Consider the following 16,332-nt stretch of genomic DNA (forward strand, 5'->3'; position numbering starts at 1 on the left):
CTAAGCCAATTGCATCTAGAAAAGTTACAACTTGCATTTTGAATATAGATGCTCATATATGCGGTCAGCTGTAGAATGGCTTAACGTAAATCTTGACAAATTGCTGTCAACACATACACATACACACAGTTGTACCTTGGTTTTCGAATGCCTTGTGACTCAAACGTTTTGGCTCCCGAACGCCGCAAACCCGGAAGTGAGTGTTTGAGAACTTTTTTTGGAAGCCGAACGTCCGACGCGGCTTCCGATTGCATGCAGGAAGCTCTCGCAGCCAATCAGAAGCCATGCCTTGGTTTTCAAACATTTTCGGAAGTCAAACTTCCAAAATGGATTCCATTCAAGAACCAAGGTACAACTATATTTTACTACATGCTAAGTAGTAAAATAAAATTTACTACATGCTATATTTTACTACATGTCGTTTTGTATGCACAGTCCTCCAGAACTACAAAATCTCTTTTCTGGGTAGTTGCATGTAAATTCAGATCCCACCGATGTAAATATGAAGTTAGACTTTGGGTCTTTTTTTTTTCTTTGCCCTGAGTATCACTTTGCACTTACTTGAATATTGTTTTGCCCTTTTGTTGCTCATCACCCAGTTTGGAGAGATGCTCCAAAACTTCTCCATTCTGCTTTAGATTCTACCCTCCTTAGTGCATCCTGCCAAACTTCGTTAAAAGCTTCAAGTTATGCTTCCAGGCATGATGGCAAACAGTACTTTACCTTCACAAGCATCAAGGCAAAGCCAGGATTTCAAACTGTGGCCTAATCCTGCTTTGCATAAACCACAGTTTACTAGGTTTGCTGCAAGCAGAAGTTCTGAATTCCTCCTCTGTTTGAATGCCATAGGAGAGAAGGGTATGTGCAGGCCCCATGTTTATAGCTGTTCATAACAGTAAATCATGTTTTGCTGTTACAACTGAATGCATTCAGTATCTACTGGCTCACACACCTGTTGAGACTCAAAGGATTCTCAAAATATTGTTAAGGCAGAAGTTGTCTTTCCAGAAGCCGTGCTACTTCATTCTCAGCGAGGCTTATTCTTCGATTCGCTCCATATTTTTATCTTACCTGGCTCAGAAATTAGGCTGATGAGTCTGCCGTTACCCCAATTTGCCTCTGAATCTCTCCCTTAAAAAAATATAAAAAAAATATATATTTGTCGGCGATGAGGTTGATTTTGTAAGTACAGTGGTGCCTCGCAAGACGAAAAGAATCCGTTCTGTGATTCTCTTCGTCTAGCGGTTTTTTTCCTCTTGCGAAGCAAGCCCACTGACGGATTAGCGGATTAGTGCTATTAGCGGCTTTTAGTGGCTTTTAGCGGCTTATCTGCTGATCGGATCAGCTGATAAGCGGCTTAGCGGCTTAGAAAAAAGGGGGGGAGGGAAAAAAACCTGCAGGAACTCGCAAGGCATTGTCATCTTGCGAAGCAAGCCCATAGGAAATTCGTTTTGCGAAGCACCTCCAAAACGGAAAACCCTTTCGTCTAGCGGGTTTTCCGTCTTGCGAGGCATTCGTCTTGCAGGGCACCACTGTAGACTATTTAGATGAGCAATTTTACATTTGCATATGAATGTCACCCAGACCCAGCGATCGTTAGTTGAAACACATTGCCTTTCTCGGTTTGAGTTCTCGGATGTGTCAGATGTTGGCATCTCTGACATCTTCTGCGGTGTAAGCAGATGAAATTAATCCACCTTGCTCTCTGCTGTCGCCAGGTCCTCCTTCAGATAACCCTTTTATATATTATCCAGAGGTCCTGCCATCTCCCTGACTCCTTGCCTATATTTCTTAAAGAAATATTTAGCTGTATCTGTGCCTCCAGCAATTTGCTCCTCACCTCTCTTCTCTCTATGCCTTAGCAATTTCCGCATTTTGCCAGAGCTGTTTCTCCCCACCCGCCCATTTCCTTCAGTTTAGCAAGATTTCTGTTTTATTAAAGAAACACATTGGCAGCTCTTTTTGTATTCATACGAATTCTGATGTATTTATTGATTAGTACAATTTTCTGTACTGCCTTTGACTCCAGGAAGGGCCACAAAAAGACCCCAGAGAGTACTAATCTCTCCCCCAAATCATAAAACATCTATAAAAACCTTTCAGTCAAATATGAATATAAACTATAGGATTCAGGCATTAATGACCTGGAAAAGCCGGAGCAAATAAGTTTTTGAAGCGTTCCGGAAGCACCCATCCCAACGCCTGCCTATATTGGAGTTTATGTTCTGTTGGATCATTTTTTATAGCGGCTATAAAGCAATTTTTGGGCTTCCTGACTCTCCCCTTCAACTTCCTTTTTAACTGATCTCCACCCCCACCCCCCTTTTTTGAGGAATGGCTGCTTCTGGAAATGCATTTGACTGTAGGGGACTTTCTAGGCAATTCTCTTCTGGTGTGTATATGATGAATTTGATACTGTTTTAGTTTCTCTTCAAGTGGCTTGAAATTGCTCATTGCTCAGATGAGAGCCATTCACTGCTGAGCATTTAAATCAAGGATCACCTTATCTCTCCTTAGCTTGCATGGCTATTTTTAGGCACAGTCATTTTGTGTGTGTGCGCGCGTAGAAATATTTAGAAATACAGGAATATTTTCTTTGCCACAGTGTGTACACTTAACCACCATGACAGGTTTTCTGCATAATTAACACCTGTTATCACATGATTCCTTCTGGCTGTACCCAAGATTCCAATATATTTCCAGGTCACCATTTTGATAAATGTGACAACTGTAGTTCCTCTGTGTTTGACCCCCCCCCCCCAGCTTCCTTTGGCTCTGTGACTTGGTTCTCCCTAGAGTTTCTCATTTCATTGCACTCTGTCCTTCCTACCTTTCTAAATGTCAGTGTGAAAAATGGGCCTCAAATCTTTGACACGGCATACAGTGATACCTTGGTTCTCAAACATAATCCGTTCTGGAAGTCCGTTCCAAAACCAAAGCGTTCCAAAACCAAGGCGTGCTTTCCCATAGAAAGTAATGCAAAATGGATTAATCCGTTCCAGACTTTTTGAAACAACCCCTAAAACAGCAATTTAACATGAATTTTACTATCTAAAAAGACCATTGGTCCATAAAATGAAAGCAATAAACAACGTACTGCAGTCACACAATCCATCAATCAGTAGCTGAAGTGGGTTCCACACAGTCACAAAAACAAAACAAAAACAAGCCACAAAAACGCAAAATAAATAGCAAAAACAAATTGGAAGCGTGGCACTCAAATCAGAAGCATAACACTCAAAACAGAGCACGTTCCGCTTCCCAAAAAACTTCGCAAACTAGAGCACTTCCGGGTTTGCAGTGCTTGGGTTCCAAGTTGTTTGAGTACCAAAGCGTTTGAGAACCAAGGTAGCGCTGTATTTTGGAAAACCGATTCATTTCCCAGTGTTCAACTCTACACTCCGTGCCGCTGTTATTTCAGATTTGGAGTCGTGATTGCAAACGCTAACATGGAAGTGGTCAACAAACAAATGATGTGTTATCGAAAGCGTCTCAGTTTGCGCTCCCCCTAACTGTTCCTAAACTAATGGGGTACCTTTTTTCACCTTGATATATGCACCGTCTTTATCCTGCAACTCTTTTCCCCTGCTGACACAGCCTGTAGCTTGCTAGTCAGAAGATTCAGTGGGGCTTAAAAAGCGGGCATTTCTTGTGGAGAACTTGGAAGTGGTTGGAGGGATTAACCATTTGCACAAACCTTTTTGGCTCCCGTACCCAATGCTTTTATTTGGAGACTTCCTAAAACTTTCATAACACGTTATATGACTTCCTCTTTGTTCATCAATTTGCTGCTGGTTTGTGTTCGTTCTTTTTCTCTCCTTTTGCAAACTCACCAAGTGGGGAGTGTTCAGGGAATTGGTTATTTTCCTGCTGCAGCCATTTGATAAAAGGGTAGGGACCCTTTTCCCCCGAAACCAGAACTACCAAGTTAAGTTCCTGACTGAAAATGTCATGTTTCTGTTTTCAGGGAATAGAACAGTTGAAAAAAGAAGAGAGAAGATGGGCTAAAAAAACAAAATGGATGAACATGAAAGCAGTATTTGGCCACCCGTTCTCTATAGTTTGGCTTAGCCCATTTGCCACTCCTGATCAAGGAAAAGCAGACCCGTATCAGTATGTGGTCTAAGAATCCATGAACAGTATTTCCACTAAAACACAAAAACCACATTTACAGCACTACTGTTATTCTACATGAATGTTTCAAATGAATTTTTTTAAAGAAAAAAAATGCCTATTAAATGGCTGATGATGGCAGAGAAAAGACAAAAAAAAAAAGCGCCCTGTAGTCTAAAAACAACTAAAAAAGAGAACTTTTCGGTCATTCTTTGTCTCTGGTGGCTAAAGCTTTTTTTTCTTTTCTTTTTTAACCTGTTAACTCGATGGGTCTGTTTTGGTTTCCTGTCTGCTTTCTGTATGACATAACTAATGGAAAAGGGGGGGGGTCTCTCTTTTCTTGGCGCCCACCTCCAGTCTTTACACACCCTGACTGGCACCCGAGTGACAGTCTGTGCCAACAGTGCCATCTCGTTGCGTAACAAATTATGGACTTTGGGATGGCAGCTGACGCTTTCGGTGGGCTATGGGGGCCTCTTTGTGTTGCGATATTCCCTTCCACCCCCACCCTGAGCTTTTAAGCCTCGCTAAGAACCGAAAGATGGAAGAACAAAAGTCCGAGCCTGTCAAAGGGTCCGTTAATAACAAAATGGCCTAGCTTTTAATGTCTCAAACGTATTGCCGACATTACCGTACTTTGGGAAGCTACAGAAAGGATTCCATCTCCTCCCCCCTTTTTTCAATTTTTTTATGCTGTTTGGTTCCATCCTCTCCCTGGTTCCTGGGCTAAACGGCGGAAGGTTTTTGTCGGCGTGTGTGGGTTTTGATGCCTTATGACTGGAGGAGGGAGAAATCTTTATTTCAATGTATAGAATAGCAAGATGATGTCTGTCTTTGTTTTGGAAAATAAAAATAAAAGGAGGGATTCAACAGTGTTCATATGTATGTAGGCTTGCCGGTCCAAATGAGAACCTAAGCACAGAATGTTTCCGTAGATGCGTTGTCTTTTTTTAAAAGAAATATTGCCACCTTTTTTATATCTCTGTAAATGTCTTTTCTCCTTTATATTTATACATATTATATATTTTACATTGGGGAGATGTCAAGTGTTAAAGGATCATGCATGCCTTCTGTCACGGCTTTGTGGACGGCAAACTGTATGTAGTAAGATCTGGGAAACGGGGACTTGAGTAGAGGGCATTCTGTATAAAACAAAAGCGAGTAGAATTAACTAGATTACACCCGAAATGACTTGAGTCTGTAGAATTATTATTTTTTGGGTATCTCGACAGGGATTTTATTGTATATTTTGGATCCAAAAAACTACTGATTAGAGCCATCATAGTAATTGCAAAAAACAAAACAAGACCCAGCACTATAAGATGGTAGAACTGCAAATAAGCTATGCTCCTGAATTAATTCTCTTGACTGAATCAAAGCCGGGGTGGGAATCAGTGAAGGAGGCTAAGACTTGTCTCGTTTCAAAACTATGTAAATGCTGCATCTTTTCAATTCTGTCAATGCTTCCATATGGGAAACAAATGCAATAAACCTTTTCTGAACACTGTTCGTGTGCCTTTTGATGATGTTGTTGTTGTTGCTGTTGTTAAACATCTTTGAATAACCACTTGCACCCAAGGAGGTGCAAGGAGGAAGAAAGTTGAGTACCAGAATTTGGGTTTAAATCATGTCTTTAAAAAAAAGTACACTGACTACTCATTTAAATTAGTTCCCACCGACTTGGTTCAATGAGTAAGCAGATATTTCTGTAACAAAATCTGTTTCGCTGCTCAACAGTTGAGTGTAGAAGTGTCTCTGTTGCTATAGGAATGCACAAAGTGGATTAGCCGATCTCACTGTGTGCTTGAAGTAGAGCAATTTATTCGGATGAAAGATGCCTTTAGCAATTGCATGCTTTTTAACGGTTAGGAAAGAAGGAGAGGGTATTTTTTCCTTTCATAAGATAGTTCCTTCCTGCATTGAGCCTGAGGCCTTTTTGGGCGGCCCTAAGCAACATTCAAGAAAAAGCATCTTAAAAAAAATATATTTTGGGGTGTCATGCCCTGTTGGTGTATAATACACTGTTTTTCTCTCAGTAGAGATAAATATCTCACAATAGTTTATTTATCAAGCTCCTTCCAGCTGCTCCTTCCTTTTTATTTATGCCTGGACACTGTAAGGGGAAAAAAAATCTTCACAGCCCTAACTAGAAAATTCTATTTATGCTGTTATTAGCAGGTGATTAGTTAGCAGTGTCCCAAGTTCTGTGGTTTTTAACTGCCGGCGATGAATAAACCCCAAACTTTTGTCTTCTGCAGGGCATAGAGCGGCTTAAAAAACAGGAGCCGACGTGGGAAAAAGTCAGCGGCTGGGAAGGGATGAAACTGGCTTTCGGGGGTGATCTTTCACCCAGGTGGTTCAATCCTTTTTCAGACCTGAGTTGCAAGAAGGCTCCTCCAGCCGGCACAGCAACAGTGGCTCCATCTGAGATGGCGGTCCAGGAAGCTTTTGAGCAGCTTTCTCCTCAAGAGGTGGTTGTGGGTGTGCTAGACGAATAAGGTGTCCTTGCAGATCTCCGTATGCTTCTGTAGCTCGAGCGCTCGAGCTGTAGCTTTTTAAGAGATTGTGACGCATGAAACCAACGAGGCTTCCCTCTTCCTTTAGCCAAGGACCTCACCTGACAAGAAGAGGTACAGCTACATTCCTGCAATGGTGACCTACTGATGGCGATGAGGATTTTAACCAAGCTTCTGTAACTCGAAAAACAAAACATTAACGGGTTGACCAAAGTTGACCATGCTTAAAAATATGCAATAACGAAAACTTAGCTTAACTCTTACTTACCCATCAGATCTGGTGGTGAGCGCTCGTGAAAGACCGGCCAAGAAAATGGATTCAAGGACAAAAATCCAAGCCCAGTATTGGACTCTCGGAGACCAATGAAACCACATTGTTCCCGCTCATGCTATTGAACATATGTAAGTGGATTCCTCAGGAAGTATTAATGTGCTATAAATGGTTGGGTTTTGCCGCATTTTTTGTGGCAAAATAACTATAAAGATTAGGTGTAACAGCCTCCTCACCCCCCCCATAAAAAAACCAGCATTAGTACAGCTAAGCTGTAGATAGGTAGTTTCTAAAAACTACATTTTGGGTTTTGGTCTTTTGTGGTTTGGAATCTGGCATTAGACCATTTACAGTGGACCCTAGGGTTATGTTACCTTCGGGTAACGTAACTTTCGGGTTGCGAACGCAGCAAAACTGGAAATGTATACTTCCAGGTCTCGCCACATGCACAGAAGCGGCACCTCTAGATGCAGACTTTTTGGGGTACGGACGGACCCCCAAAATGAATTACCGTATTTTTTGCTCTATAACACGCACCAGACCATAACACGCACATAGTTTTTAGAGGAAGAAAACAAGAAAAAAAATATTCTAAATGAAATAGTGGATACATGATTTTTGTGGTTCATGCTGTGGCCACAGACATGTGATCTGACAATGAGTTTGGAGTAGCCCAATGCAAAAATCCTGAGGATCCATGTGGATCCATGCTTTGTAACCACAGAGGAGGGAAGGAAGGGGAACCATGGATCCTCTGCTCACGACTGCAGCAGATCCCCCCCGCCACCTGCAGGCATTCGCTCCATAACACGCACAGACATTTCCCCTTACTTTCTAGGAGGAAAAAAGTGAGTGTTATGGTGCAAAAAATACGGTAAGTTCGTATCCGGAGGGTCCACTGTACTTACAGATGCCCCATTGATCTACATTTATTTCAAAGAGTACCGTATTTTTTGCTCTTTGTAAGACTCACTTTTTCCCTCCTAAAAAGTAAGGGGAACTGTGTGTGCGTCTTACGGAGCGAATGCAGGCTACGCGGCTATCCCAGAAGCCAGAACAGCAAGAGGGATTGCTGCTTTCGCTGCGCAGCGATCCCTCTTGCTGTTCTGGCTTCTGAGATTCAGAATATTTTTTTTTCTTGTTTTCCTCCTCCAAAAACTAGGTGCGTCTTGTGGTCTGGTGCGTCTTATAGAGCGAAAAATACGGTAATTTGCAGCACAGAGAGTCTCTGGCTCTGAAAGAGAACTGTTGCATTTGTGGTTCTGGCCTGGTGTAGAAGCTTGAAGGCCAAAGCACATCTTTTTGTAAAGTGTTCTCGTGAGGCTGGTTTATCATAGCGACTTAGCTGATCGCTTTGAATGGCAGAGCCTTGAGTGAATATTCTCGTGTATCTCAAAAGGGTTAACTTTCAGTGTTGAGGATACTGAGCATCTCTGATAAAAACAGAGAAGGGTTACTTTGCAGCTGTAGGGCCTAGTGAGCGGTCTGGGAACAACAAGTGCTGCAGCGTTATTGAATCTGGACCCCATGCAGGAGAAGATACGTGTAATGCAGTGTTTCTAAGAACAAGAATGTTTCTGGAAGCAAAGACTTAAGAAAGAGACAAATGGATTCTTCGATCTTCCCTTTTAATACCAGGTGCTATAAAAAATAATAATTTACCAAGGGGATTTTTGTGTTTTTTGTTGTTTATCAGTTGGGAGAGCCCATTTAGCACCTTATCTGTTGTCTTTTTGTAAAAATAGAGGGAACAGGGAGAGCTCTATGATGGATGAGCTCAGTATAGCTAGGATCTAAAAAACAACAACCTGTGTTCTTTGTGCTTTGGGGTTTTGTGTTGCTTTTAAGTGTCAGCTCCCACTGCCTATTAGGGCATAGCAAAACACTTTTTTGAAACTGAAGGGAGTTTCTAAAGCAGCTTATGAGGAGGAGAACGTCCTGATCAAAGGAGCTGTGTGACATTTAAAGAAAAAAACAATCTATCCTGGAGTAGCTCTTTGGATCCTAGCCTATTACAGTGGTACCTTGGTTCTGAACAGCTTGGCTCCTGAACAAATCGGCTGCCGAACACTGCAAACCTGGAGGTAAGTGTTCGGGTTTGCGAACATTTTTCAGAAGCCAAACATCCAACGCAGCTTTCAATTGAGTGCAGCCACGCTTTGGTTTCAGGAGTTGAACGGATTAAGTTTGAGAATCAAGGTACCACTGTATTAGGACTTATAGCTTTATAGATAACAAAATATAATTGAAATATAGCTAATTTTAAAACGGGAAGCTAATTTTCAGGTGTCAAAAAGGGAACTGAAAAGCTCTCAGAGATTCCCACCATTTTGGGACTAGGGATTGAAGTTAAGCTAGGGCTGTCTCGTAACTGGGAGCATATGCGTTCGTACCTTTTTTAACTCCTGCTCATTCCTCCCCGGTCCTTTTTGCCTGTACTCTTCCCCCCACCCCTTACAGGACATGAGCAGGGGTCTGTGATGCTGTCAAACCACTGGTCCATGTAGCCCATATTGTCAAATCTGACTGGCAGGGACTCTCCCAAGATTTCAGGCAGAGGTCTTGCTTATCACCTGGTCCTTTTTAAACTAGCCGAGCCGGGGATTGAACCTGCATGCAAGGCATGTGTTCTGCCGCTGAACTATGGCTCTTTCTCCGTTGCAGTTGAGAGAGTTAGGCAAACAAAGGGGAAGGAAAATCTAGGAGCAGTTATATCTTCACTCCCTCCGCACGCTGTCCAAGTTACAACTTGCCAGCCTTCAGTTAAATACCTGCTTGATTCTAAAGCAGTATATCATTTTAGAAGGGATAATGGAGCTATATAATTGGAGGAAGTGAGACATTGTAGTTATATAAATGGAAATTGATAAATATATATATATCAAAATGGCAGCTGTCAAAATATTTGGAATTCCACAATACATAATATGCAAGTCCCTAATTCAAACCTGAGGACTCAGTGAAGAAAAGAAACACAGACCGTCATGATTGTTATGTGCCTATTAAGTGTGTGGAATTCTTTTCTGGCGGGATTGAGTAAGCATAAAAGCACCGGCCAAATAGAATGGATAGATCTGCAATGAGGATTCTTGGCAACCTCTCCTGCTACATGGCAAAATTTTCAACTCGCCTTCTGGCTTTGTGTCTGGGAGTTGCATTAAAAAAAAAAAGTCTCTTGAATTGGAATAAGACAAGGAATTCTTTGAGACAGGCTATGCATTCGTACCCGCCCATGTTTGACAGCTAAAGTGTCAAATAAATATGGGAAAATAGCAACTTGCTACTCAACAGTGATCCTAGCTCATATTTACCGGTTGTCTTAGAGGGACCATCGCAATCCGTTCAGTAATCCATATTTTTCTATGAGGAGCCTCTCCACTGCTATCAGTAGAGCACCTATTAGCAAAATGCCTAACAAAAATTCTAATTTTATTGCCCTAATAAATAGTCCTGAGCGTGGGGAATAAATAGGAAAATAATGCGTGGCCTTTAATATGAATTCCTGCCCGTGAACAGTTCAGGAAATGCTAATTACTCAAATTCTTTAGCTCGCCATCCGTGTGGGAAAACATGCCTTTTCGAAATGGACCTATGTCGTGCCTTTGCTGGCGGGATTGGGGTGGTTTTCGTGTGTTTTTTTTTGCATTCCAAAGTACTAGTGTTAAATCGTAATAGCGACTATTGCAACATTCGGCTGCAGTGCTAAGGGCCTAAAGTGAGAACTGCCAATCAATTGGCAGATTTCTGCTTTGATGCTGCCTGCGTAAGGTAAATGAAGCAAGAGACAGGCTCCCAATGGCTTGGGCTCCAAAGCGGGGGCTCCGTGAGTGGAAAGCAATTCCACTCACACAAATTATACACAATTTCTCCTTCCTGTGGTTGCCAGAGGATTGAAGGAGAAAGCAAGAGAGCTCTTTTCTGTGAAGGGAGCTGGTTTGTGTTCTCTGAATACAAGTTAAAATCCAAGCCATTGAAGTCTTGTGACATTTATTAGTTTTTGACAGAGGGGTGCTGCTGTGCCTACCTGTCCTGTTGGCACAGGGGTGCCAACTTGGATAAAATACAGTCGTAACCTTGGTTGTCGAATGCCTTGGTACTCGGACATTTTGGCTCCTGAACGCCGGAAACCCGGAAGTGACTGTTCCAGTTTGCAGACTATTTTTGGAAGCCGAACGTCCAACAGGGCTTCCAATTGGCTGCAGGAGCGTCCTGCAGCCAATCAGAAGCTGCGCTTTGGTTTTGGAAGTCGAACAGGTTCTGTTTGACTTCCAAGGTATGACTGTATTGGGGGGCCCACGTAAGCCCCACCCTGCGCAACCCATCACAAGACTCACGGCATGCACACCATTTGAATAGCAACGCCCAGCAACTGTGGAGGGGCTCAGCCCCCTCAAATATTTTATTGGGGGTGGGGGTTTGAAGGGACATTGGCCCATGGGAATTGGCTACTATGGTCATATACCCTCTAGCAATGGATTTCCATTCTTCCCCTTCCATCCTTTTTTTTTTAAATTAGAACCAGGAAAAATCGAGGAATAAATGCAATTTGGGATTCAATATTTTGGCAGGAGCTATCTCCCTTACACTGAATAAAAGTGCCTTACTCAGGTCCCCAAGCCATTTTATAAAGCTTTACGGTTTTACAGAAAACCAAGGTTAACTGACCAAAGCTTCTAATCTTTTCTTCCCCCTTTCCGAACCCAAATGAATTTGGACACTGTTCTGTTCATTTATCGGAGGGACTTTTAGGCTTGAGCCCAAGAAGGTACTTCACACCAAATGAGCTTCTTGATCTGAGATCCAGTGTTTACATTTCTAGGTGTATTTCCACCTACTGTGAATAGCTCAGTTGAAGCCAGCAGAATATCCTGCCTTAAGCGAAGTATCTTAAGTATTTGCACAAGTGGCACCTCGGCTGCGTTGAAAGTGCTCTTGTGCGTTAAACTCATCATGTACTGCAATATTGTGCAACCAATGACCCCAGTGTTTGCGTGAAACCAGAAGTACGTCTTAAATAAGAAATGCATCTGTTCTGGAAGCTAAAGGTGCCTTCGTTTCAAAGGCTTTAAATAAATGATGGGCTGGGAGCCAGCATGCAAGAAAATATTCTTTTATTTTCACAAGCAGACTGTGCACTAGCCTATTCTATGCAACTAAAGAGTGTGTACATTTACAAATCTCACGTGTTCTATTTTTTGCTCTTTGTACCTCGTTTTCCGACTTCGACTGTGTAACAGTACTTATTAAAGAATCAATATTTTCATCTCACACCTGCTGTTTTGTCTTTAGTTGCTGGTGGTTGTGATGATCTTTTTACCCCTCTGTATTTTGGGGCTCAGTTTATTGCCGCACTAGTTTGCTGTCACATTCGTAATGTACTGCAGTTGGGCCTACAAACAATGTGAAGTAAGAAAATGGCAGAAGTAGCCACATACGCCAAAAGGAATAAGAAGTCAACAAGGATTGCTGACGTTACACAAAGCTCAGAAGTGCAGGCAAAAGGAAAACAGAGACAGCTCTAACCCACTCCAGAGTTCACATATCATGCTTTCAGTTACCATAAGCTGCTAAATCGCCACACATGCAAGAACAGATTTGAATAATCTCTATTAAATTCCCATTAGCTAGAATCAAAACAGCTTAAGCCACTTTAAACTCCCTTAATATCGCATTTATGTCTCTCACTCTCCTATGTTTGGGCACATAATCAAGACTTCAGGCAGCGTCAACAAGGCTCTTTCATTGCACACACCGCCACTGACAGCGCCTGATGGCGTTTTGGAATGACAGCTACTCTGTGATTGAAATAATCTTTTCCGCAGTTATTCCTTTCAGCTGGGTGGAGTTCAGTTTGGCCACAATCTTCTTCAGCCCGGCTCTCCTTGGTGCGCACACAATTTTTGATTTAAAGATTCCACCCGGCGCTATGTCCCTACAAAGGATAAAAAATAACATAATAAAATAATAATAATAATAATAATAATAATAATAATAATAATAATAATAATAAAATTTATTATTTATACCCCACCCATCTGGCTGGGCTTTCCCCAGCCACTCTGGGCAGCTTCCAAAAGAATATTAAAATACTATAATACATCAAACATTAAAAGCTTCCCGAAACAGGGCTGCCTTCAGATGTCTTCTAAAAGCCTGGTAGTTGTTGTTCTCTTTGACATCTGGTGGGAGGGAGTTCCACAGGGAAGGCGCCACTACCGAGAAGGCCCTCTGCCTGGTTCCCTGTAACTTGGCTTCTCGCAGTGAGGGAACTGCCAGAAAGCCCTCGGTGCTGGACCTCAGTGTCCGGGTAGAATGATGGGGGTGGAGACGCTACTTCAGCTCTATGTGTGCTAGATTCCTTGGGGGAGTGTATCCACAATCAAAAGCCCACGCGAAGGAGCTCCTACACCATTAGGATTGCCCTTTTGGTGCTCTCCTCGAATCAGGAGAGGAATGAAGAGGAAAATGCCTGGAAGTGGCTTCATGAATTGCCGGACTTACAACACTGGGCTTGGTTGGTAATGAGGTGGGCAAAACTGATTGAGGGCTCCACGTCATGCCTACCAGCTACGTGGCAACCACAACGTGTGCATGAATTGTGTGAGATATTTGTAGATATGTGGATCTGTCAAACGGGGTATCTTCCAGTCTAGGAAATGATGAATGAGAGATGTTGCATTGAATAAAAAAGATAAAGGACCCCTGGACAGTTAAGTCCAGGCAAAGGCAACTCTGGGGTTGTGGTGCTCATCTCACTTTCGGGCCAAGGGAGCCTGCTTTTGTCCACAGACAGCTTGCCGGGTCATGTGGCCAGCAGGACTAAACCGCTTCTGGTGCAACGGAACACAGTGATGGAAACCAGAGCACACGGAAACGCCGTTTACCTCCGCACCACAGCAGTACCTATTTACATGCTTTCTAACTGCTAGGTTGGCAGGAGCTGGGACAGAGCAATGGGAGCTCACCCTGTTCTGTGGATTTGAACTGCCGACCTGATCGGCAAGCCCAAGAGGCTCAGTGGTTTAGACCAGGCATGTCCAACAGGTAGATCGTGATCTACTGGTAGAACGTGGGGTGTTCCTGGTAGATCTCTGGCCCCTCAGTGTTCCCCTCCCCTCCCCCCCCCAAAAAAATGCTCAACAACTTCGGCTTTCCCAAAAAAGCTCAAAATTTTGGCTTCCCAAAGAAACCTCCACAACTCTGGCTTCCTAAAAGAAGCTCAACAACTTTGCCTTTCCAAAACAAGATCAACAGCTTTGCCTTTCCAGAAAAAGCTCAACCACCTCAACAACTCTGGCAGATCACTGCCAGTTTTTTTATATTGTGAGTAGATCGCTGGCTATTGGGAGCTGGATGTCCCTTGTTTAGACCACAGCGCCACCTGCATCCCTTTTTAACGGCTGTATGCAGCTCAAACAAATGATCAACAGTCTGGCTAGTCTTGGAGAGATGATGCTAGACAAATCCAACATGGCGGTTCTTTGGCTCTTAATGGTCCAACCTCCTGTTCTCACAGGGAGCGTCCAGATGCCTTTGGGAAGATGCAAGTAGGACCTGAGGACGACAGCATTCTCCCCTCCTGCAATTCCCAGAAATTGGTACCGAGAGGCATACTGCCTCTGATGGAGACAGAACATAGGCATCATCTTGATAGCCTTGTCCTCCATGAATTTGAGTAATCCTGTGAGTGATTACTGCAATAGAAGGGGGGACGGGGACTCTTACAATTTGAAGTTCTAGACTGAACTTCTCCTTTAAGGTCCAGGGGAGGAGGTCAGAGAGACAGTGCCAGCAAAACAGTGCACAGCATGTCGCCCCCTTTTAGCTACATGCACCTTACCCTTGATCAAATGTTTCCATCGTAAAGATGCCAAGGCCTTCCACGTGCAGTTTGCAGTTTTCCAAGGGAATGCACAAGGTGTTCTTGAAAATAAACGCACAGGTAAAATCCTGGTTGATCTTTGCAGTGTCTGCCATCTGCAAAAGAAAGAAGGGCCGCTGAAGAACGGATTCGAGATGTCGAAAGGAAATGTCAGGTGCATGCAATCCATGTTCATATAAAAGCAATAGTAAGGTTATGATTGTGAATATTCACCATCCACAGACAGGTGCTGAAGGCACAATATTGCAGGGAAAGGGAGCTGGGTTAGGGTGGGAGAAAAATTGTGGGGAGTTCAAACCATCCCCTTGCTTGTGTTACATTAATTTTAAGGTCTCAAATATAGAATATTCATAAGTGCACACATATCTAAATATATGAACCATGTGTCTGAAATAGTGTGGGGGAGCAATCCTGAAGCCATTTTGACTCTCCCAGTGACCTCAAATATTCCTCTGCAGGAAGGGAGGCAAATAGGGAAAGCCTTCCCATTTGTGTTTTTGCTTGCAAATCCTATCTTAAGGGCACATTTGTGTATGATTAGGGTGAGCCTGTGACCTGGATTCAGGAACTAAAGTATTAACCATCACAAAATCATGGCCAGACTGGCCAGGTAATACAATCAGTGACCATTATCAGGTATCCTGGCAGGCAGGATTTCTGCTGTAGACCACCTCCTGTGATGTCTTTCTGCTGTAGATCGCCTCCTTCTGTGATGTATGTATGATGTTTTGGGGGGGTGGTCTTGGGCTACAGGGTGGGCAATTTCAAAAGTCTATATATGGGCTTGCACACCATTGTTCGGGGTTCTCCTCCCTCCTGCGTGTGGTGAGTGGGGACCCTGTTGCAACAGTTCCTTTAATAAAGATCAGGCTTACTAGCTGCTTTGCTTCTCAATATACTCTGGCTGGCCTCTGTTTTCTCCTACCAATAGGAAAGCCACTTAAGGACTCTATACGGGCTCTGGAATACCCCATAAGGGAAAGGGAGCAGTTTTTCTTATAACACTTGCCTTTCTTTCCCCTCCAGTCACCCTCCTGGATGGCCAGGTAAGTATTGTAAGTGTGTGATTTCCTTGTTCTGACAATGTATAGATGCAAGGTCTGCTATGGAAGGGAGTTCCACTGGTTTGGGAAGAACTATAACCTAGCAGAAGTCAGTTCCTAGTGGCCATTTCTGGGACCAGGTGCACTGAGCCACCGTCACTCCAGAAGTAAAACTTGGAATTTATTATGGGTCTTGGGGCCACAACACACTTCCTCTGAGCCCAATTCCTGCCCCATCTGAACAGATGAGGTAAGTGGAGCCCTAAGGCAGCAGTGTTTGCCCTGCTAGCTAATATACCACATTTTTCACTCTATAAGATGCACTTTTTCCCTTCTAAAAAGTAAGTGGAAATGTGTGTACGTCTTACGGGGCGAATGCGGGCTGTGCAGCTATCCCAGAAGCCAGAACAGCGAGAGGGAGGCTTCGCGCGGTTATACCAGAAGCCTGCACAGCAATCCCTCTCGCTGTTCTGGCTTCTGGGATTCAGAACATTTTTTTTCTTCTTT

The 16,332-nt window shown here is 43.2% G+C and overlaps 2 protein-coding genes across 6 annotated transcripts in view; one reads left to right on the plus strand and one right to left on the minus strand.

Annotated features, from left to right (window-relative positions):
- Positions 1–12,168, plus strand: part of ZDHHC3 (zDHHC palmitoyltransferase 3) — a 53,463-nt gene extending 41,295 nt beyond the window's left edge. For 2 of the 4 annotated variants that reach the window (XM_083468517.1, XM_083468516.1), the window contains 2 exons: positions 6,372–7,412; positions 7,780–12,168. In XM_083468517.1, the coding sequence (XP_083324643.1) occupies positions 6,372–6,611 (240 nt within the window). In that variant the 3' untranslated portion in view covers positions 6,612–7,412; positions 7,780–12,168. Of the gene's footprint in view, positions 1–3,967; positions 5,621–6,371; positions 7,413–7,779 lie in introns of those variants that run through there. The other 2 variants (XM_083468518.1, XM_083468519.1) reach the window with 1 other exon arrangement.
- Positions 11,995–16,332, minus strand: part of TGM4 (transglutaminase 4) — a 30,412-nt gene continuing 26,074 nt past the window's right edge. For both annotated transcript variants that reach the window (XM_083468167.1, XM_083468168.1), the window contains 2 exons: positions 14,741–14,877; positions 11,995–12,832 (listed from right to left, as the gene is read on the minus strand). In XM_083468167.1, coding sequence (XP_083324293.1) covers positions 12,691–12,832; positions 14,741–14,877 — 279 coding nt within the window. In that variant the 3' untranslated portion in view covers positions 11,995–12,690. The remainder of the gene's footprint in view (positions 12,833–14,740; positions 14,878–16,332) is intronic.

The sequence above is a fragment of the Podarcis liolepis genome, assembly GCF_965112155.1.
Source record: "Podarcis liolepis genome assembly, chromosome: 12".
Taxonomy (NCBI): Eukaryota; Metazoa; Chordata; class Lepidosauria; order Squamata; family Lacertidae; genus Podarcis; species Podarcis liolepis.